This window comes from Pararge aegeria, chromosome 6, assembly GCF_905163445.1.
Source record: "Pararge aegeria chromosome 6, ilParAegt1.1, whole genome shotgun sequence".
NCBI lineage: Eukaryota > Metazoa > Arthropoda > Insecta > Lepidoptera > Nymphalidae > Pararge > Pararge aegeria.
The window spans coordinates 17,414,930-17,438,716 of NC_053185.1; the positions used below are offsets into that span (position 1 = coordinate 17,414,930).

The following is a 23,787-nucleotide window of genomic DNA, read 5'->3' on the forward strand; positions in this document are numbered from 1 at the left end:
AACAGCTCAGTTCGTATGTTTTATTTTCAAACGTCAATACTGTATGTACAAAACAATGGGACGAGTCAGAACATTATCTTAATAGGAAAGCTAATTAATATTCAATGTGTCGGTATTGCAATGGTGTAATATTTATTGTGAATGTCGCAATTTGCAGCCCGCAGCCGTTGTGCTTCACAAATTGTCTTCGTGATTCCGCGGTGGTCTCTCGAGACTGTTTCTCTTTATGCAGTCCACTAGCCACCGTATCCCTTCGTCGACGCCATCTCTGTAAATAAACATAACAATAAATAATTTATTCTCTTCACACGACATTAATTTAAATATAGAACGTAACATTTGTAATCTTACGTTAGTTCCATGTTGCATTTAGGCTACGTTCACACTGTACGTTTTTATGCAACAGATAAAAAACGTACAACGTCGCTTTATATTTACTGTTCAAACACGCATAACAATGTCGCCGCCAAAGGATGTTCGTTATTGGGTATTCCATCAAGTTATTCTCAGTGTCAACAAAAAAGATAGGTTTTTGTATTATCGGACATCTGGTTGTCCAAGGAAGAATCGAGGGCACCAGTTCAAGCGGATTGCCCATGAGATGGGCTGACCATATAAAGCTGTCCGTCCACTCATACGCCAGAGAGGAGTGGCGACGAATAGTCAAGCGTGCTACAACACTTAAGTGACCCGGTCTAACAAGAGCCAACCGACTGAGAAGGAGAATTATCGGACATGCGATCATAAACGGTCATGTTTTCCTTTCGGGAGGACCGAGTTCAATATCCAGCACGCAACTTTTCGGGCTTTTCGTTCTTAATTTAAGCAATTAAATATTTATTTATATTCTTATTCTAACACTAATGCGAAAGTATAGCTTTTTTTTTAAAAAATAATCTTAACATTATAATAATTAATTACTTATTTCTGTAACAGATAACCCACATTGCGATCCTTGTGAATTCACTCAGAGCGCAACAATACAAATCTGATTGACGGCTGAGTGGCGCAGTAGGCAGCGTCCCTGCTTTCTGAGTCCAACGTCGGAGTTCGATTCCCACAACTGGAAAATGTATGTGTGATGAACATGATTGTTTTTCAGTGTCTGGGTGTTTATCTGTATATTATAAGTATTTATGTGTATTATATTCATTAAAAAATATTCATCAGCTATCTCAGTACCGATAACACAAGCTACGCTTACTTTGCGGCTAGATGGCGATGTGTGTATTGTCGTAAAAAAAAAATGACATTGCTCTGATATGACATTGAGGATGCGGTGGGCGCGCGTCATTGGTGCCTCTTTTAATAAATTTGTCCGCCCAATCGGTACTTCCAGCAGTGACGGCCGTCGCCTCTGCCTCACATACAACTCGGGGACACACAACCTTACTTGAACTTGAACATGACTTGCTTGAAAGGTGAAGGATAACATCATGAGGAAACTTGCACGTCTAAGAATTCTCTATAATGTTCTCAACGGTGTGTGAAGTCTACCTATTAGCACTTGGCCAGCGTGGTGGGCAATAACGGCGTTAACCCTAGTCATCCCGAGAGGAGACCTGAGTCCTGTAGGGGCCGGTTACGGGTTGATGATGATGATGATGATCATAAGGGTTAAAGCCCGCCAGCCCACAATGGAGAGTATTGAGTCCAAGGCCTCTCACACTTTTCTACGAAGAGGTCTATGCATAGATACTATAATATCATAAATGTCAGTGTAAGTTTGTTTGTTACGCTTTCACGCAAAAACTACTTAACAGATCCTCATGAAACTTTGTACACATATTCTTGGAAGTGTTAGAAGTAATATAGCATACTTTTTATCCCGACATTAAGCTCGGTTTCTTTGGGAGGGCGGATGAAAGTGTTTGACGATTTTACACCATACTCCGACAAATTATAACCGAATTAAATAATTATTTTTGTACTATAGAGGTTTTATTATGTGTTTAATTTTGCCCAAACTTTGTGTAGATCTGAATGTGGTAGGAGATAGAGGAAAGAACTCCTCAGCGGACAGCAGCAAACCCCTCATTTAAGGCTTAGCGATACTGAATACTTGCATTTTTTTTAGAACTACAACTAAATTAAATAGTTATATATAAATAATACATTAATAAATAAACTACAACAATCTACACATCCAGCTTGCGTTATGGGTACTAATATAACTGATGAATATTTGTATGAATAATATACATAAATACTTCTAAACACACAGGCACTGAAAAACATTAATGTTCATCACCCAAACATTTTCCCATCGAACCCACGGCCCACTGCGCCAATCAGCCGTCTATTGCGGAAAGGCGGCGTTATCGCTCGTTAAAGGTGCATGCCGAGGATCGAGCTCGTTCCCCCCGAAAGAAAAGCCGAAGTCTTACCCACTAAGCTATCATACCGCTGTGGCATACAAACTTCACATTTAAAATTAGTACAACTGATTTATTTTGCCTAAATTTGTATAAGCTTCCTTGGCCATTAATATATAACCGGCTCGACTGGCAAGTTAATCTAATTATTTTGACAGTCGAGCATGACGCAAATAGTCAGGTCACTAATTATTAGTAATTACTAACAACTATCCATTTATTAACCGTGATTAAAAGAAACTCGATTGCAAGCGATGATAGCGCATTGGGCAGGGTTTCCGGGGCCCGAGTTCGAATCCCAGCACGTACCTCTACCTTTTCTAAGTTATGCGCGTTTTAAGCAATTTAAATATCACTCGCTTCAACGGTGCCTGAGAGTTCGAAATAATGTTAACAGTTTATCGGATTTTTTTCAGTTAAAACCATGGCAGTGGTTTACTCAAAAACTATTAGTTTTTCGGTATCACAGATAAGTCTGAGAGACAGTAACTAATGTTCCTCTAAAGCCTCTGAAATATTATTTCGGTCTTCATATACACGTCGTTAAGCTTAAAGCTTTGTTTGTTTACTTGAACGTGATAATCTCAAGAACTACTCGTCCGATTTGAAAACTTATTTCAGTTACGGATAAGCTATTTATTATGGAAGGTTATAGACCATCAAGCTAAGACCAATAGGAGCACAGCACTAATGAAGAATGTTTCAAAATCGGGGTATTTTCTTTCTTTTGAGAGCTTTCGCTGCGTAAACCGTTAAAGTTTCGATAAAATCATGTATGACAAAGTTGTTCCCCTTTAAAAGTTCTAAAAAAAAGTGCGCTACAGCATATGTCTATCATTGAAGGTTAAATTAGACGCGGACAAAGTCACGAGGGATCGCTAGTATATTATAAAACAGTGGATAGGTAGTAGATATTATAGTGGTGCAGTTATGCCGACGGCACAAAAACTGCATCCAAACCGCAGTTTTGCAGTTAAAATGTAGTTTACAAGCAGTCCGTGTGTGTAAACACTAGCTAGTAACTGCGAAGCCACGTTTCTTAACTTGGGAATTTACACCAGGGACCCAGCAGCTGGGAGTAGACAAACACAGTTAATCTCGTCCTTGTGCTCATTTCAAAAACGTGACACGTACGTTTGAAGCATGAAGTTGGCTATTCAGTCGGTGTGCAGTTACATCGGCTGCACCTTGATTGCACGAGCAGTTGCAGCTAATACAACTGCCTCCGACTACAGGCGGACAGCGCAGTTGCTTTGCAGTTTGGATTCAGTTATGACAACCGCACAAAAACTCAAACCGCAGTTATGCAGTTAAAGTGCAGTTTCAAGAGGTCTGTATGTGTAAGCACTAGCTAGGGACTGCGAAGTCACGTTTGTTAACTTGGGAATTTAAACCAGGGACACAGAGCCGCTGGGAGTAGACAAACACAGTTAATGTCGCCATTGAACTCATTTCAACTACTGGCACGTACGTTTGAAGCTTGAGGTTGGTTATCCAAGGCGTTTGCGTTCGATGTATGGATATTTTTTTTATTTTCAATTCGACCGATATACCGATTTTTAGCATTGGATATATATATTTTTTAAAAACATTGTTTAGAAATTTCCCTAAAAATACTGACCACTGACCCCACTCTTACAGTGCCATAGACAAATTCAATTTGAAATCTTTGTAAACAAACCATAAATAGGATTTCAAGAACCATCTTGTAACAAATTGCATAATGATGAGTAAATTATGAAGTACTTAACCGGCGTTTATAAAATACGTGACATTTTTTTTTTTTCAGATTCAAACAAAAAAAAAATTATACTATTTTGTCCATTTAATCTAGATAGTAAATGCTTAAGATTTAATTTAAAATGCAATCTATTAAAATCATTCACTAATTCGTTCGAAAGAAAATAATTTCATTCATACTTCGACGTACTGATACTGACTGACTGTCAACCCACCATATTCGTTTTATATCATTTGTTATTTTCTTTTTACAATAACAATCCAACTCGTTTACGTGAGAAACCTACATTTTGAAAAATCTTACGTGAGATTGGGGGTTGGGGGAGGGGGTTGAATAAAATCGCGCGACATCTCACCAGGGGGAGGGAGGGACAGAAAAATAAATAAAAAAAAAACACCTTACGTAATTTATGGACGCCACCTAAGAAAATATGAAAGTATAAATATAATTTTTTCATAATATTTAGTAATTAAAAAAATTAAATGTCTAGAAGAAGAAGAAACACTTTATTGCACGTATAACGTACAGGAAAAGAAACAGTAAGGAGTATACAGTACACAATGTAGACATGCAAAGGCGGCCTTATTGCTGCAAGCAATCTCTTACAGGCAACCTTTGTAGATAGGACTTACAGCAAGAGAACGGGATAGTGCCAAGAGTGTTGATAGATATACATAAATACCAAAATGTAAAGATACAAATACATATATAATTTAAATAAATATACGTAATATATGAAATATACCTACATGATATATAAATAGAAAATATACATAATATATATAAATATATAACAAACATAATATATATAAGTAGATTTTAACACACAGTTAAAAAAAAAAAAAAAGAATATAAAGAATCTACTTCAAATTTCATCACTCAAAGAGAGGTAGTAGTCCTTCAGACGACTCTTAAATATCGAAAGGGAACTACTTCCACGGATTTCAGCAGGCAGATTGTTCCAGAGCATAACTGCTTTAAAGGTGAAAGAATTACTGAAGAACTTCGTTTTACTAAAAGGGAGTACCAGACGGTTACCAAGGCGGGATCGAAGGTTGGAATGAGAAGATGAGTCAGAAATAAAGCGAAAACGATCCCTTAAATAAGAGGGAGATAAATGACTATTAAGAATAGAATAAAAGAAGGAAAGTAGATGAACTTCACGGCGTAAACGGATAGGCAACCATTTTAGTCTAGCTCGGTACTCCGATATGTGATCAAATTTACGCAGTCCAAACACAAACCGGATGCATAAATTTTGAAGGCGCTCGAGCTTATTAAGAAGTTCTTCGGTAAGGTCAGGATAGCATGAGTCTGCATAATCCAAGCTTAGCTTAGCTTAGTTAGCTTATTAAAATTTAAAAAAAAGTATAGATATGTTATTACCCAGTCAAAGCAGATGTGGCCATAAGCATTATATCTCTAGCACCAATCAAGTGCGCATTCTGGTTGAAGATTGGTTTAACGGTGTGCACTCCCATGCAGTCTGGAATGTCCTGTTTATTCGCAAGCACCAATAGCGGGACGCCGGAGAGGTGCTCCGATGCTATCATCCTGTCTAGAACAAAAAACTATAAATAATTTATATACTACGACAACGCACACATCGCCATCTAGCCTCCAAGGAAGCGTAGCTTGTGTTATGGGAACTGAGATGACTTATGAATATTTTTATGAATAATATACATAAATAGTTATAATATACATATAAACACCCAGACACTGAAAAACATTCATGCTCATTACACAGACATTCTCCAGTTATGGGATTCGAACCCACAGCCTTGGACTCAGAAAGCAGAGTCGCTGCAAACAGCGCCAATCGGCCGTCCAACAACAGTCATTCGGACTAAATAAATAATATAAGTTGTCCCCGTTGGCTAAATAAATAAAATTATTATTCTACTGCTGGGCATAAGCCGTTTCCTCTTTCTTCTCTCTTAGATAGAGATACAAAGGGAGTCATATAATAAAGGAGTACTACATCTTAGTGCCCATAACACAAGCTACGCTTACTTTGGGGCTAGGTGACGATGTGTGTATTATCGTAGTATATTAAAAAAAAATAAAAAAATTAATATACGTTTAAACGGACCTGTAAAACGGATTGCTGCTTATTTTGTCGGATAGGTATTTTTTACTGGATCCGGAATACTGTATTCCGTGTGAATTCGCACATACAACTATATACACTAGCAACATATACGTTTAAACGGACCTGTCAAACGGACGTTCTATGTGAACGCCTTAATACGATATGCTTTAAATGATTATAATTTCAAGTAATTTATATTTCAGTTTTCATTAAAATAACACTTTCTCGCCTCAGATTTTTTCATTCAAAGGTTGCCTATAAAAGATTGCTTGCTGCAATAAGGCCACCTTTGCATGTCTACATTTTTAATTTACATCGTATTCTTATTATTTTATGTTATCTCTATTATTTTATGTTTTGCGTGCGTCTTCTTCTTAAAAGTATTCCAAAGAAATAGAAAACTGGCACTCCAATATAGGCGTTTACAATTCTAGATAACACTGTTAGTAGTTTTAATGAAAATACAAGAACTCTAAATTTTAACAAGTACATACCGAAAGTTTCCTTTGATTCTGACACTCTTTCTCTATCTGAAGAGTCTACAATATAAATAACAGCATGGCATTCTGCATAATACTGAAAATAGCAAGAAATTTGTTCACCATCAGCTTCATCATCATATCAACCCATTACCGGCCCAATACAAGGCACAGCAGGGTGATTACGTATCTCGCAATAACTGCTGTCAAACGTCACTTTTCCATACAATAAATAAGCAAAAGTGACGTTTGACAGCAGTGATTGCAAGATTTACGCCTGTCGCAAACCTGTCGCGAGATACGTAATCACCCTGCTGGTCTACTCCCACACTGAGAATGGGTTATTTTAATTAGTTAAAACGCACATAGCTTAGAAAAGTTAGAGGTGCGTGCTGGGTTCCGAACTTTGCCCCGCGAAAGTGAAGTCGAGCTCCTACCCACTGGGCTAATTTTTTTACATACAACAATCTACTATATATTTTATTGTTTACAAGAAGACTATTTTTTAATGAGCTAATATGCCCATAATAAATGAACAGACATTTTTTTATTCCACTACAAGTTAGCCCTTGACTCCAATATCACTTGATAGTCTGATGATGCAGTCTAAGATGGTAGCGGGCTAACCTGTTAGGGAGTGAAGCAGTTATATTTAACCCACACTCCTATATCGCTTTCTGACCTACATCGTACCGGAAAGCTAAATGGCTTAGCGGCACGTCCTTTATCAATAGGGTGGTAACTAGCCACGGCCGAAGTCTCCCACTAAAACATTAGGAAGAAACTCTAAAGCAAGGGCAAGAAGAAACTCTAATGGGCAAGACGATTGGGATTTAACTCAAAATTCATTTCTCCGCAAACCGTTTGGAAAGATTGGTTTTGCAGATTCTACTGAGAAGAACCCGGTAAGAAACTGAGCCAGAGTCCATAAATTACGTCAGGTGTTTGTTGTTCCCTCGACATCTCACCAGGGGTCCGCCCCTGGTGAGATGTCGTGATGTCGTGAGATCTTATTCAACCCCCTCCTTCATCTATCGATCTCACGTGAAATTTTTCAAAATGTGAGTTTCTTCCGTTAATGCGTTTGATTGTAAAAAGAACAATGGATCAAAATAGTATAATTTTTTTTTTGTTTCAATCGGGAAAAAAATTTGCGTGACATTTGGCGAGACCCCCTCCCCCCCCTTAAACATTTCACGTATCTGATGAACGCCCCCCAAGTAGAAACAACACTCAAATAGTAAACTTCAGATTTTCTTTCTGATTAGTTGTGTATTTCCAGAATTTAGGCAAGAAAACACTTCCATAATTTGTTCACACTTTCATTTTTATTAAGCTTTTGTACCTACATAATACTTTAAGGTTTTTTGCATCAATTGTTGGACCAAGCAGTTGGTCCACCTGCACGGCTAGCATGGGCAGGAGTCAATTATCACCCCGGGGAAAGGAGAAAAATTTATCTTCTCCCACAGCTTTATCAACTCTCAGAGCATTGGCGCCCAAGTGGAAATAATATCAAAATAACATATGCTTCATAATAAACGAGAAGAGGTTCTCCTATTCTATGTTCCCGTACTTTAGCAGGTGGACACGTTAATTATATCCCCTCTCAGGGGACATAATTGGGGGATATAATTTTTCCTGTCTGTGCTAGCCCTGCAGATGGTAAATGAATAACCATCCCCTATAAACAGTGCAACACTTTGCAGGGCATGGAAGGAACATATACTGCAACATTCTACGGTGTACATCAACGGGAGACATAGATGTTAAACCTTATGTGCCTGTAATTACACCAGGAACCACATCATTCACACCTGAAGATAGCATTAGCATATTACGTAAACGATAAAAAAGCTTGGTTGTGAACAATTGCTCTAACCAGGTTGCTTCTTAAATATTTTCTAATGACAATGTGAGATGGTGATAACAAAAAGAACACCCGGCTAAGTTTGTTGTGGGCTTCTTCTTGGACCAGGGCACGTTTGGAACCCTCGTAGCTTCAGTTTTAAGTTTACTGTTGTAGTTATTGCGATCACTACTCACTGCTATGTACACATTTTGTATATAATCAACGCATCAAAAGTGCCATCGATGTGCCTATTTGAATAAAGAAATATTTGACTATTTCGCTGTTACATTGCAAAAATTCTTCACGGATAAGCTCTGTCGCATTAACCCTTAATAGTACTAAAAAAAAAAGCACATAACTCTTCAAAACAGTACTTGTATATGTAGTAATACTTACTTTATCCCATAGTGATTGCAATTCCTGTTGGCCACCCAGGTCCCAAAAATTAAGTCTAACTCCATCTACATCTATTTTACCTATATTTAAGCCTACTGTGGTTGTTATTCTACTGGGGTTCATTGCTTTATACTTTTTTGTGTATTTTGTTTTGGTTGCCTCCAAATAAGTCTGAAATAAAACATAATTTTAATTATCATCATCAGCATGTTGATTTTCAGTTTTTAATTATAAGAATGCTTCCGGCATTATGATGTTATAATAAGCTCTACTTTAACTAATTGCGATGAAGTTATTGTTTTACCAGTAATATATAATAGCAATAACTTAACACTTGTGCACTTTGAATTAATATACTATGACAATACACACATATGGGTACTAAGATGATTGATGAATATTTTTATGAATTATATATATATAAATACTTAGAAAATACATATAAACACCCAGACACTGAAAAAAACTTATGCTCATCACACAAACTTTTTCCAGTTGTGGGAATCAAACCCACGGCCTTGGACTCAGAAAGCAGGGTCGCTGCACACTGCGCTAGTCGGCCGTCAAAACTTCAACATGAAGTTGCTAATTATCAATTACAGTCCGCTGTGAAATCAACTTCTTTCTAGGATGCTTGGGTAGTGGATATTTTGTAACATATTATTTGTTTTTGTTTGGGTTATCTGTAAATTAAACTGTACTTTGACTAGTTGATGGGGATTATAGCTAATTTAGGTTAACTTATATTGTATATTGTGTACTTAACCATTGTCATGCCTGCTTCTATTCTAAAATTAGGCTTGCTATCCTCAACAATAAGAAATTACTATTTTGCGAGTTAAGTACTGGTAGAAAGTTTGGATACAGGATCAGCTTTTCTTATTTGCGATAGTCATCTGACTAAAGTATCATGATCAGTGATCGGAACAGGCAGTGTAATTTTAGTCAATGATCAGAAATGGTGTTACAGGCCAAACCCTCCTGTTAAGAGGCCCTTAGTCAAGCAGTGGACTTTTATAGGTTGTTAATTGAATATAATGAAAAAAAATTAAAACTTAGTTCTTTCTTTCAATTTTGTGATTTTATTTATATTTAAAATATATAAATTTCAATCTAGTAGTTGGATTTAATTGCATAAATTAAGATAAAAAACCTTATAAAATTGCACAACATTACACTACCTGTTCTGGTCATTCTTAATGAATATAAAATTTTATAGAATTTGAATCTGTAGTCTTTAACTATAGTTACCGTTTTCCCCGCATTGTCCAGTCCTAATATCAACACGAAATATTCGTCTTTCTGAACAACATATTTATAAAATCCGTGGAGTAAAGTATACATCATTAAACATTTTATTTTTAAAAATGTATGTTGTGAAATCAAAGTTAAAAGTTGCAATTAAATAAAGACAAATTATAAAATGCCGATTTCTTTTAAATAATGAAATCAAAATACAACACGTCGAAGATCGTAATCAAACAAAAAAAATTGACACTGACATATTTTGACTTTTGTAATTCGATTGCACAGATTAATACGATACTATTCGATTGACAAGTTGACAAATCTGCAGGGGCTGTCTTTGCTATTTGTAGATATCTCTAAAGATGTTATTTGTTTTATATTCAAAACTGACGGATCTGAACATTATATTAAAAGCTTGATTTGAAAGACCATAATCTCGATCTAGAACACTTGAGCATTTTAAACTACACTTTTGTTATACCTTTTTATATCATCGCGATCTACAAAAAATATTTTATTAACTGTCTTATCTCGATACATACTCAGACTTATACTTGATATCTCAGAGTAGTCTCTAACAAAATAAGCTTTTAAAATATTATAAAAGTATTTTAGTTGATTTTCATGCTATCTTCCTTAAAGACATAGATTATACAATCCTTAGATACAGGACTTAAAATACAATCAATAAGAATCTGAACACAAATTACATTGATGGATTGATTGAAGCCTCAGACATTGTGTATTAGACACAAAGGAACCTGTCAACATTGCTGTGTAAAGTAGGTGCCAAGTCAACAACATTGTAATAAAATTGTAGGGGGCAGTGGTCAACATTCCTAGAAAAATCTGTAGAGGATCTGTAGGATCTGTAGAAACTACCGCTATTACGAAAAATCAATACGCGAATAGATACGATCTCAGTTGTAATAGATGCTCATCTTAGATTGCTGTGGTCGCCGACTGCGATTATTTTGTTCACAGACGATAAAGAAATCTTGAAATATTTAAAAATGACTGCAAAAGGGCAAAAATGTCCACTCATAGAGAAGTCGAGTGTATATAGTGAAAACGATTTACATTCACCAAGTTATGTGAGTCTTTCTTTGATTCTAAAGGGAGATGGTTTTGGCCCTGGAGAGTGGAATTTTCTAACTTTATTTAATGGCCAGGTTATTCATGAAACTAAATGGCATAAAAATGTAACACTACAATCAGAGCTATCTGTCGATTTAAACCGATCATACAGTCAAAGCATATTAGCTGATAAACCATTAATTTTTCTTGTTCGAATTGTTGGTTTAAAAGGAACCAAAGATCCAGATCCTCTGGTCTGTGCCGACAACCACGCTGGAGCAACTTTCGATTTGTTTCCATTGGTTTTAGGCGAAAAAGAATTATTTACAAAAGTTCGACTAGTTAATATAAATACCGGCTTATCAACAGTTTGTGCAGTGGAAGTATCTGCAAAGATCGAGGGTGGAGTTGAACGTGATAAAATTCCTTTAATTCTTACTATGATATCTGGTCATTGTTTTCCGACGACCAAAGAAGGAACAGTTTATTTAAGTGCGATAGCATTAAATGATATTCAAAGCCCACAAGCGGCGAAATTTGGTATGTCCTTAAGTAACTCGAATGCTAAAAAGGTAGTGTGGGCATCTGCGTGTAACGGTGGTTTAGCTGCAAATACTGCATTTAATGTTCCTTCAGAAGATAAATTTGTAGCAGATGATTTTGAACTCATGGAAACTGATGCTTGTACTTCAGTTTATTGGAATTCTATGACGCGTGTGCTTGTCGACTCAACCAACTTACGCGAGAGACTTAAGGCACCGTTCCTGATCGAAATTGCAGGTGTACCTAAAGTTGGAAAAATTGACGTAAGAGGTCGATATATGGCTTTTGTGGATGCGGGTGTACTATTGGAACCTGGGCAATTCGGTGTTACAACCTGCGCGAGACTTTTATTTTACAGTGAATCTAATTTGCCCGAAGGCACTGGAGCTTTGTTAGAGCTACCTCCAGCTAGTGCTAAACCCGTAAGCGCTCGAGAGTCAAATTTTGTGTCCGATGATTCTGGAAATGCTGCATATATTGTTATAAGATTTGATTTGTTTGACTCTTTAAGTGCTAAAGCTAAAATGTCGTCGCTTTTTGAAGTCTTAGGCTTTCCCCCTCCTGATGGTTTTGCTGCACCCACGAATGAGTTATACGTAGAATCCGTTCCTGATGATACTCCACTGGACGTTAGACGCATACGGAAAGAGGCTGGTGCTCTGGCTGTACATAAAGAATTAAGTGGTCTATCATGTAGAGGTAAAGTACAGATGAACCAAAGCATTAAGCGAACAGCAGCTAATCGTCTTCTTACAAGAACGAGGGCTCTTGTTAAACAATTTCCGCCAGGGGAATGTTCTTTTCTTGAATGGCAAGACACCGTCACTGCCCAACACGCAGCTGTCCGAGGTGCGGTAACATCGTCATTTGCGCCGCAACCACCACCTCCACGTTCTACGTCACGTATTGCAGCTGTAAGAAATCGTTTAGCTGGTGATATAAGAATAGCAGAAGAACATATAGAGAATAATTTAGCAGCTGTTCCACATCATCCAAGGGTTTTGCTTTCAAAGTGTCTACGTTGCTTGGAAATAAAAAACGATTCCGAAGCTCGAACCTATCTCCTGCGAGCTCTAAGTGCACAAACTAGAAATAGATACTTGTTATGGACATTTGGGGGTTCAGAGTTTTATAAAGAAGAATCTTATGAGATAGCGTCTGCAGCTTTTCGCGTTGCTGTTAAGGGCGATACGTCAGATGGTACTACAGGTGCTGTGGGCTGGGCGGCCTTGCACGCTTTACACCATTACAATCAGAATAGTTACGCAGCTTTTGTAGCGGCACGGAAAATGCGAAAGGCATACGAGGTATCCAAGGAATGGAAAAAATTCCTACAACGATGGGTCGAAACAAGCGGTGAAGAGGAAACTTTTTGGATACCTGCCATAATCGACATCAAAAACCCTATGTTGGTCGCCGCAGCATTTTTTCTTTGTTTGAGATGCTACAAATTTAGTGAAAGACTTATTCAATGTGTCGAAGATGGCTGTGTAGTCCGAGGTTCTCGGTATGATCTCAAGAATGAGCCTACCGTTGACATGTTCTATATAAGAGCTGCGTCACTTATATTACAACGCGAATTAGAAAAAGCATTAGAACTTATAGAGCAAGGGATAAAGCAGTACGGTCCATCTGCACAAATGTCTCAAATACGAGCAGTTTGTTTGACGTGCTTGCGAGGATGGGATGGATCATGTGATACTGCGCTTTTAGAAGCTGATCGTGCAGGGGCGCAAACCTTGCCGTTGTTGCTTCAGCGAGGAGCCTTAGGTTTACTCAAAAGCGATCCGAGAGTGGCATTGCAGCGTGCTGCAAGGGCCCATAAAGTTGCGCCGTCGCCTCATTCAGCATTAGTTATCAGTCGTATATATGCAAAGACGGGGAAAGAGAAATTAGCCGAAAGGTGGGCTGCTGCGGCAGTGGAGACAGAACCTTTGCTAGCAGATGGATGGGCTGTATTAGCAATTCTTGCAATGACGAACCGTAATATTGATAAAGCCCGGGCAATGCTTCGTACGGCGCAACAAGCTGGTCCAATTAGTGCTGAAATTAAAGAAGAATTGAGGAGAGTAATTAAAGTCGTCCCAATCGAGACGTTGCCAGATGCACTGGTAAAAGATTTATGTCTATGCGAATATTATTAAGTTAATTTCGTCATCTTACGAGATCTACTCGCGGATTCTGCCCGTATTATATTATTATTTATATTATATATTGTATCCCCAATTTCCAGCTAATGTTATAAACAGTGATCCTAATAGGTAGTGCAATTTGGTGTCATCGATCGCAAACATTATGCGATTAATGTGAAAGCTGCCACTTGAAGTCGTCAAACTATCGAACACTCATACGAATTTCAAATAATAAAATAATAATTATTTATTTATTAAACTATCGAACACTCATACGAATTTATAATAATTGTTCGGTTAGGCATTATGCTTGCTGGCGGCCGTATAACTAAAATGACGTATAACTAAAATTCAAGTATAACATTAGGGATACACTGAATGTAGCATTAGGGGTGCTTTTTCTTTGCGCCCTACGTCCCCCCCCTTTGGGGCAAAGAGCAGGCACAACACTTCTCAACTTCGACCTGTTTGTGGCCATGTCTTCTGCGCCTCAGTTATGGTAGTTCGCTGCCAGGTTTGTTTTAGTCTTCCCCAGTCAAGAGCCTGTCTTGGAACGTGGCCCTGGTTCCTCCGCTCTTCGTAATAAAAATAATACTTTCTTTTTTTTAGTACCAGCGTAAGAATCTCACTTTAAGGTAAGTACTACTTACCTTAAACTGAGATTCCAGTCAAAGGGAAAACTTGTAGTGGAATAAAAAAAATGTTCGCGGGCTTTATAACTATGTAGTACTAGCTGTACCCTGCCACGCTTCGCTGAATTCTTGATTGAATGTTTGAGAAAAATAGATAAAAACAATCCTTGATGCGTATGCACTTATATATCATGCTAAAATTTTAGCTCGATCGGTGCAGACCTTTTTGAGTTTTTGAAGCGTACACAAACCAACATAACATTTTTATATATATAGATTAACACGCTACTTGATAATAGCCGTGACCTCTCGAAGCGACAATTCCTAACTTCGGATTGGTAATGGGGATTTCTTGACAGTAAACCCAATACTCCGTATGCCATGATCTGGGAATCGAACTCACTTTTCTTTCTAGTGAAAGTTGGACCAGGCCGATGGTCTACCTGATGGTAAGTAGTACACCGTTGCCTATAAACAAGGCACATAAGCAGGGCATGCAAGAAAGTATTCCTGCAACATACGGCCCTCTGTCCATCAAGCTGAGGCGTAAGTATAACCCCATGTGCCTGTAATTACACCGGTAACCATGCCCTTCAGACCAATCAATGCTGCTTAGCGGTTTAAATGAGCATGACGGTGTCGTACGAGGCGACTAAGGGGATAGAACGAAGGGCGGGCAGCAGCGTCCTCCATGCCATTAGCTCCATCTGCGATCACCAACCCGTCTGAAGCTGTCCCCGAAAAACCTCCCTTCGAAGCGAAGTTGGGGGAGCATTTAGTCCAGCAGTGGACGGTTATAGGCTATTGAATAAAATAATAATTATACTACGAAAATACACATATCAACATCTAAATAAATAAATAAATCAACTAATATACTACGACAACACACACATCGCCATCTAGCCCCAAGAAAGCGTAGCTTGTGTTATAGGTTCTAAGACGACTGATGAATATTTTTATGAATAATATACATAAATACTTAGAATATACATATAAACACCCAGACACTGAGAAACATTATGCTCATCACACAAACATTTTCCAGTTGTGGGAATCGAACCCACGGCCTTGGACTCAGAAAGCAGGGTCGCTGCAAACTGCGCCATTCGGCCGTCAAAAATATCTAAATCTAAATATAATCTAGCCCCAAAGTAAGCGTAGCATGTGTTATGGGTACTAAGATAAATGGAGAATATTTGTGTAAATATAATATAGAAGTTTTATAAGCATTCGTTCACTGTCAAAGCTACTGAATTGTGGAATGCACTCCCATTGATCATAAGACAGTCGAAGTCATTGGGCATATTTAAAAATGCTGTTAAGGCTCATTCATCTCGCTCAGTAAAGACGACTATTATTATTTATTATTATTTATTTATCTACTCAAACTCATATTGAAGTATTTATGGTATATTAGGATATGTATTAGTATATTTATTTTTTTTATATTTATCAATAGTATTTTTAATTTTTTTTTATTTGTGTAGTCTGGTTTATGTATTAGTATGTAGATATTTGTATGTATGTACTAAATAGTGTACCCCACCTATTTGTTTTCTTTTTAGTTTTCCTAATCCTAAGGTTGCCTGGCAGAGATCGCTACTTAGCGATAAGGCCGCCTTTTGTATCCTGCTTCATTCTTCATGTGTTTGTTCTTTTTTTGTCTTGTTTCTTTGCTTGAGTGGTGTACAAATAAAGAGTATAAATAAAAAAATAAATAAAATATAATATGACAGACACTGAAAAATATTCATGTTCATCAACCAGAGTGTAGGGTCACTCAGAGAGTAGGGTCGCTGCCCATTGCGCCAATCGGCCGTCAAAATTATCAATAAATAACCATATGCCCAACAATGCAGTCAGCTAGTAGGTACCAATTTGTACTTGCCCGCGGGATCGGACTAAATTTATTATATATATATATATATATATATTTATGTTTATATATTATAGACGAGCGCTTGACTACAATCATACCTTATGGTAAGCGATGATGCGGCCTAAGATGCATTTTCACTCTTGATTTGAAGGTACTCATATTGTAGGTATTGGGGAAAATGGAAGCTGGATGGGCATTCCAGATCCTAGCGGTTCGGATCAGAAACGAAGATACGAAGCGCTTCGTACGCGGCCGCGGTATATCGACCACGTAGGGATGCAGATCCTTACGGTGCCTCGCGGTTCGATGGTAAAAAGGCGAGTGGGGAACTAGATCAAACCGTTCTTGAGCACACTCTCCGAAATATATCTATAGCTACAAAAGCAGGCTTTTGAGTAATTTTCTGCTGAAATAGTATTTTCTGAAGACAGACAAAGATAAGGGGCAACAGTTATTGTAACAATAAAATATTTAGGTAGGCACTTTCAACTATGCGCAAGCAAACTGTGTTTATATGCTTGCGTAAAGCAGGAAAACGTACGTACAAGTTATTTTGGGAAAGGAAAAATATTTGTTATAATATTAATCTCCCACTACCCAAATTGAATTCCTCTTTTGGAGTTCAAATACAGCGCTGGCAATAGTTGTCCTGGCGCACAAATACATTATTAAAGATTGTTAAAACTGGAAATTCTAGTCTATCTATCACTATGGCTCGTTTAGGGTGTGGAGACAATTTTATGAAATACGTGCTGTTCTTTTTTAACCTGGCGATCGTGGTGAGTACTGTAAATGAGACTGTTATTTCTTTTAAGGATACCTAAATGCCTAAATGTCACCTGGATGACATTAGGCATTATTATGATGAGTCTATAACGTTGTATAAAACAATTCTGATGCAATTCAGAACGGTCTACGGGATAAAAAATATAAGCATAAAAAACAAAAACCTATTTTGAAAGTACAATATAAGTAAGTACTGAAGTTGGTGATGTAGGGTACGAGATTTTAACTTCTCATGGAAAGATGGCTGACCGGGTTTTGATGAATTTTGGTATTTAGATCAAAAGACACAAGAATCAAAGCGTGCACACAGGGGCTGCCGCCATTGCCCGAGAGATAGTGGTTCAAATCCTGCGCTTTCCGAAATATTTAATAATAATAATTTTCAATCACGAAAAAAGTAATAATTAAACTAAAAGTGAGTAGAATTGAGTGAGTTTCCTTCTTTCACTCAGTAACATTCAAATTCAAGTATAACATTAGGGATACATTGAATATACCATTAGGGGTGCTTCTTCTTTGCGCCCTACGTCCCCCTTTTGGGGCAAAGGGCAGGCACAACACTTCTCCACTTCGACCTGTTTGTGGCCATGCGCTTCACTCCAGGTAAGGCCAATCTTCTGCATCTCCGCTATGGTAGTTCGGCGCCAGGTTTGTTTTGGTCTTCCCCTTTAACACTTCCCCTGGTTCCTGGAGCCTGTCTGGGCAGGTGGCCCTGGTTCCTCCGCAAGGTATGACCAATCCACTTCCATTTGCAGGTATGTATTTGGATTTCAATTGGATCTTCTCGGCACAGTCTTCACAAATCCGTCGATCCAAATTTTAAAATACATACTTCGTAGGTATCGATAAACAAATACCTGGAGAACGCGTGTCAAATTAACTGTGTTCTTCCACGTCTCGCACCCATAAAGTAGTATTTTACACACGAGTTAAATATTTTAAGTTTCACTCTAAGAGATGATTGCTTAGGACACAAAATCTGAAAGGCCGGGAAGATCGCTTGTTTGCAATGCCATGCACTATGTGCTGAACGGTGACGACCTCCTCAACGGTGGGTGCGGCTTTTATCAGCGCCGAGAAGGCCGCAAACATGCAAAATGAGTTATTTTAGCCATTAGAAGGGGCAATGCTGCCGGCATCGTGGGTACAATATCTCCTTGAAGTGGTATTAAAATTCAAAACATTTAAGATTCATTTACTTCAAGTGGGCCTAGTTTATAAGCACTTTTAAAAAGTTAAGTCAGTCTATTTGTTGTGAATCTACCACCGGTTTGGAAGGCAGATTCTACCGAGAAGAGCCGGCAAGAAACTCAGCAGATTGCTATTTTTTAACATCATGTTACCTAATCGCACGTTTCGCTCCGAAACGGAACATCCTCGGGAGATGTTGACTTTACAATGAATAATTGTTAATGTTCTTTGTTCTTAACAATTATTCATTGTAAAGTGCGTAGAGGGTACATTGCCGAAGATCTGTTTGAATTTATAAATTACATCACACAGATTCACCTGCTTTTCGCGGAGTAGGTATAGCATATTAAGCTTAATTTTCATATTACATATATCATAGATTTCCGCAAAGTAATGCCTGCTTCTATCCAATGCAGGAAATTTGATTTTGACACTTTGTTTCAGCTACTTAGTGCGGCATTGCTGGTCCTGGGAGTGTCTATTCTAATGAAATTGCCTTTCGTCATTGAATTCGTACAGCTGGCGCCCATGTTGAAATTACTATCTCCAGAGGCAATTAAAATAGTAGCATGGGGTATCATCGGGGTCGGTGCAGTTATGTTCTTCATCTCATTCATGGGGTGTTGCGGAGCGATCAGCGAGAGCCATTGTATGGTTCTAATGGTAGGGATTATTGATTATTACTAAATGGGTAAGTGGTGATAGCCCAATGGGTAGGACTTCGACTTCACTTTCTAGGGAGCGAGTTACTAAGCCCGGCTAACTCTTTTAACTTTTCTAAGTTATGGGCGCTTTAAGCAATTAACATATCACTTGCTCCAACGGTGAAACAAAACATGAGAGAGAGAGTGAGAAAACCTAAATACTCGAGAGTTATCCATTATGTTCTCGAAGGTGTTTGAAGTCCACCAATCCGCACTGGGCCACAGTGGTGGACTACGGCTGAACCCTTTCGTGCCCTGTAGTTGGCCGGTAATGGGTTGATATGAAGAAAACAATTGACGGACCAAACAGATGGAGGGATGCAAACAGGTTGCCTTGCCTATAAAAAGAGAAGAAGAAAAAGAAGAAACACTTTATTGCACGTATAACATACAGGAAAAGAAACAGTAAGGAGTATACAGTACACAATGTAGACATGCCAAGAGCAAACCTCGCAACGAATATGAGGAACTCGTCCGGCAACATGCAGCCCTGTGTCCATCAACCTGAGACGTAGGTGTTAAGCCTGACGTGCCTGAAAAAACACCAACTATTACGCCTCTCAGTTTTGAAAACAGTATTTCATCGAGGATATGAGTATTTTCCTTATTCTGTATTTTGTGAGCGTTGTTAGTCTAGTGGATGAGACTTCGGTCTTCTTCGTTAGGGGACAAATTTCGATCTCAAGCCCCTCTATATTTCCGGAAGTACGGGCGTTTAAGCCAAAGCCGAATGTAGGTTTATTAAAAGAACTCGCTTAAATAAATTTTCACTTTTGCTCCTTTTCAATCAGATGGTAGTTTCATATCACTTACTTTAAGGCTGAAGTAAAACATCGTGAGGAAAACTGCGTGCCTGAGAATTCCCCATATTGTTCGCAAAGGCGTGTGAAGTCTCTTGGCCAGCCCACGGTGGAAACTGACACCGTTCTTTAGTGGGCCGGTTATGGGTTGATAATGATTTTAATTTTAAGATTTAGAGAAATAAATAGGTGAATTCGGTCAGCAGTAGTAGGCTTTGATACACTAATAAAAAAAACTCAATTTCAGTATGCGGTCAGCTTGATTGTGATCATCATTATAGAAGTGGCGGCGGGGGTGGTGGTGTACACGCAAAGAGATAATATAATAAACAACAAAATGAATTCATTAGCCGCTACAATAGGCAAGGTTTCCGAGATGTTGGCAAAATTTAATGGTGAAATCGACAATTTACCACCAATGGTATTAAAGGAGATTACTACGGATAAACTGATACTGATTCAATTAACATTAACGGTACAAAAAGAGGTGAGGTGACTTGATTTTTAACATTTATAATGAACGCTGATCATATACCTAGTGCAAATCGATAACTAGTAACTGGCTCCATAACCTACCTACTGTGAAATAAAAAAAACTATTAGACACCCGTTACCAAATAACATTTTTTGTTACCAACAACCCCGCATGCACCGCAAACAACACACGCACGCACTCAAAAACACTCACACACATAAACATAAAATAGCGCAATAAAAATGGCATGATAAGTTCTTAATTGTGGAACTTTTGCATTATTTCAAATTTTATAACTGAATATATTTTTTCAAATAAAAACATTTACATTGAAGATAAAAGTTAAACAAAGCAAATGTCTAACTTTTCACCAGATCCCGTCAATCGTCAAGCTCAACCATTTAATCATAGGTATATGATCAGCGTTATATATTTCATCTCTCATCGGTTAAAGCAGCGTTCGCAAGGAACTTTGTCGTTCGCACGTTTTTTTCAGACTTAATTTGCAAATCTGACTTCTATGAAAAAGTCTTTTTAGGTTTCGGGTATATTTAGATTAACCCCTATGGTAACAGAAAATAGGAAACAATTTTAATATGGCAATCAAAATATGTGCCGAAACAAAACGCTTCTATTAAAAATTACTAATTGGGCACTATCTCTTTCCCTCTCATTAAAAATTTGTGATTCGCAAATTCGCAAATTTGTGAACAAAAACTCGACCTCCGTCTACCGTCGCACGTACTATTCGTGAGAACAAAAAACATGGCCGTATGAGTTACAAATTTATATAAATTAATATCGTTTCGCATAACGCCTTATTGAGTATTGTGGTGGTGAACTTTATTGTGTGTAAGTGAAATAAGTGACACGCTGGATTCTAGAAGGGGTACCGTGAGTTAATTACTTTTCCAGATTAATTGTCCTTCACGTGTTTTTCCTAATCTTTATGCATCTTTCTTTTTTGCCTATCAATACAGTCCACTTTCTTTTGAATATTACTGATCTCAAAACGCTTTATTCCCACCACCCTACATACTCACAAACTGTACCTCTTTATAATATTAATATAGACGTAAAGATATTTACATATACTGTACTGCTGCCTGCGTACTGCACTTGCAATTGTTCCAAATTCAAAATTTATTTTAAATTATTAGGTAAATTATAAGTAACACTGCTTAATTTTTACCTGGATGTCACACATTAAGCTTAGAGCTCATTTATAATAATATGTTTCAGTTTCACTGCTGCGGGATCAACGGCCCTTCAGATTACACCGTTATGAACAGTACATTGTTGCCAAAAAATTGTTGCCCTGACGGGAACGAAAGATGCAAAGTCGAGAAGGGCCATAAGGGCTGCTGGACGAAGGTTAAAGATTATTTTACCCTGGTCTTAGGAGCTGCCATTGGCTTCGTTAGTGTCCAGGTAACGTGTTGATTATATTTTTATAGTAATGAATTAACGGACCATGGTCCATCTGATTTTTAGGGTAAAACCATCGTTTATATACAACACTTTGCAGGGCGTGCAAGAACGTCCTACAAAGTGACGCCCTGTGTCCATCAACCTGAGGCTTAGGTGTTATAAAGCCTTATGTGACAATTGCCCGTGCAATTACACCGGCAACCAATTACCACCGTCTTCAGACCGGCAGGGTGATACGTATCTCGCGACAGGCTCGCGGCAGGCGTAAATCTTGCAATCACTGCTGTCAAACGTCACTTTTCCATACAATAAATAAACAAAAGTGACGTTTGACAGCAGTGATAGCAAGATTGTCCCTGCGGAACGCAGCTATATTGCTTGGCGGTAGAAATAAAGATGGCGGATTAAGCTACCTACTTTTCCGTGCGAGCTCTGTCACAAAAAGTTCTACTGAAACTATAACTTGGCGTAGCCGTGTGCGCTGTTATATGGGGTTTTTTATGCTGTATTATTATAATTAAAAATATCGCGGTCGAACCTAGAAGGTTTTGATCTCCTGTATTTCCTTTTTACTTCTTTTTACTTTTTTTATGACGACGATGGACTGTTCCAGATAAAAAAAAAGTTGCTCCGTATTGTAGAACTCGTCCTCGCAAGTGTGGCGAAAAACATCGTATGAAACGCGCATCCCACGTTCGACTTTCTCATAGCATAATACCGCCTCGACTGTAAAATACAATTTACCATACTCGTGTTATAATGTACTTTTATGAAATAAATTTTATAAAATATCTGTCACAGATCAATGTTTCTTTAATTTCCAGGTGGTCACAGCGATATTCGGACTATGCCTTGTCAATGGTATAAAGAATAAAAATTCGTTTTAACGAAGAAAATAATTGATCCCTCGACTGTCGGTTTTTTCACGCACATATAAATTAAAATCCACAATGACTAGAGAGCGCCGAAAGTTGACAATTAATGTTGATGATGTTGAATTACAATTTTGTACTTTATGTTACTTTTTTCGATTCCTATCCATTTTCTTTCCTAACGCCGTAGATCGTTGTGTACACTACAATAATGTATTTTTTTTATAAATTAGGGTATATAGATGTTAGTTTTGATACTATTGATTTAATATGTTACTATATTTTGTAAGCTCACTGTTTGATACATAAAACACAGTACATAGTACAGTTTTTTTTTTTTTTTAAGGTATGCTTCTTTATCGGCGTTAGGCGTTATCTAAAATCATGGGAGTGAAATTTTACGATGTATCGAAATGCGCGTGCACTGGTTACACGATTTTAACAGGATGAAGGTAGTTGCGAAAGTGAGAGGGAAATACATCGTTCGCCAGCTCCTTAAATCGGGTAGGCGCTTGGTTTCTTCGTACATCGTTTAATTTTATATGTTTAGGATAAGCGGAATGGAGAAGATTGTCCGATATCCTGTAGGCTTTTTGGAAAGTGGATAGGTAGGTTCTAATCCGCTTGGGTATTCCAGAAATCATCCGCATCCCGTTTACGTCCACCAGCCTCCTCTCTCATGGTTTTATCACAGAATTTAGAACGCATTATTGCATGCAGTGCATTGTGTCCGAAAACAGAGAAAACGCCCCGCGCGAGTCTCACTTCACACCCGCGGATTCTTGCTAGCTCACAAACTTTTTTACATTTTATGGTAAACGCTTAGAACATTAGAGGTAAAATAATTACTGTCAACTGCTAAATGGTATGAAGTGACTAAAAGCCTGTTCGAGAAACACTCGTAAAGTGGAGTGGTTTTAGATACTTCTATATTAGTCGTGTACAGGGTGAATGAATGTTCTTAATTTTATTTATTTAATATAACTGCCATAGTCCCTAACGAGTGAACCCGCTACCATCTCAGACTACATCATTATTTACCTCTAGGTGAGATTGCAATCAACGGCTAAATTGTA

General features: G+C 37.9%; 2 protein-coding genes and 1 long non-coding RNA gene across 4 annotated transcripts; 2 read left to right on the forward strand and 1 right to left on the reverse strand.

Moving 5' to 3' along the window:
* Positions 1-5: 5 nt before the first annotated feature.
* Positions 6-10,420, reverse strand: LOC120624476 (ADP-ribosylation factor-related protein 1). Its single transcript, XM_039891044.1, has 5 exons — positions 10,190-10,420; positions 8,939-9,109; positions 6,706-6,787; positions 5,503-5,674; positions 6-268 (listed from the first exon to the last, which is right to left on the reverse strand). Exons 1-5 carry the CDS (start codon positions 10,283-10,285, stop codon positions 175-177), a joined length of 615 nt encoding a protein of 204 aa, XP_039746978.1. The 5' UTR covers positions 10,286-10,420; the 3' UTR covers positions 6-174.
* A 779-nt stretch (positions 10,421-11,199) lies between these two features.
* On the forward strand, positions 11,200-13,950 carry LOC120624315. Its single transcript, XM_039890779.1, has one exon. It carries the CDS (start codon positions 11,200-11,202, stop codon positions 13,948-13,950), a length of 2,751 nt encoding a protein of 916 aa, XP_039746713.1.
* A 7,114-nt stretch (positions 13,951-21,064) lies between these two features.
* LOC120624629 lies at positions 21,065-22,855 on the forward strand. 2 transcript variants are annotated; one of them, XR_005658772.1, is made up of 3 exons: positions 21,065-21,302; positions 21,651-21,839; positions 22,664-22,855. It is a non-coding gene; the product is annotated as an uncharacterized LOC120624629 (long non-coding RNA). The 2 variants fall into 2 exon arrangements; XR_005658773.1 differs by having other exon boundaries at positions 21,066-21,297.
* The last annotated feature ends 932 nt before the right edge of the window (positions 22,856-23,787 follow it).

What these genes read in the sequence shown, in the direction of transcription:
- LOC120624476 (XM_039891044.1), bottom strand. Translation starts at nt 10,285, where the DNA reads ATGATGTATACTTTACTCCACGGATTTTATAAATATGTTGTTCAGAAA. An exon ending in TGGACAATGCGGGGAAAACG is followed by an intron (nt 9,110 to 10,189) that starts GTAACTATAGTT and finishes GTTTTATTTCAG; the next exon opens with ACTTATTTGGAGGCAACCAA. An exon ending in GCCACATCTGCTTTGACTGG is followed by an intron (nt 269 to 5,502) that starts GTAATAACATAT and finishes GTTTATTTACAG; the next exon opens with AGATGGCGTCGACGAAGGGA.
- LOC120624315 (XM_039890779.1), top strand. Translation starts at nt 11,200, where the DNA reads ATGACTGCAAAAGGGCAAAAATGTCCACTCATAGAGAAGTCGAGTGTA.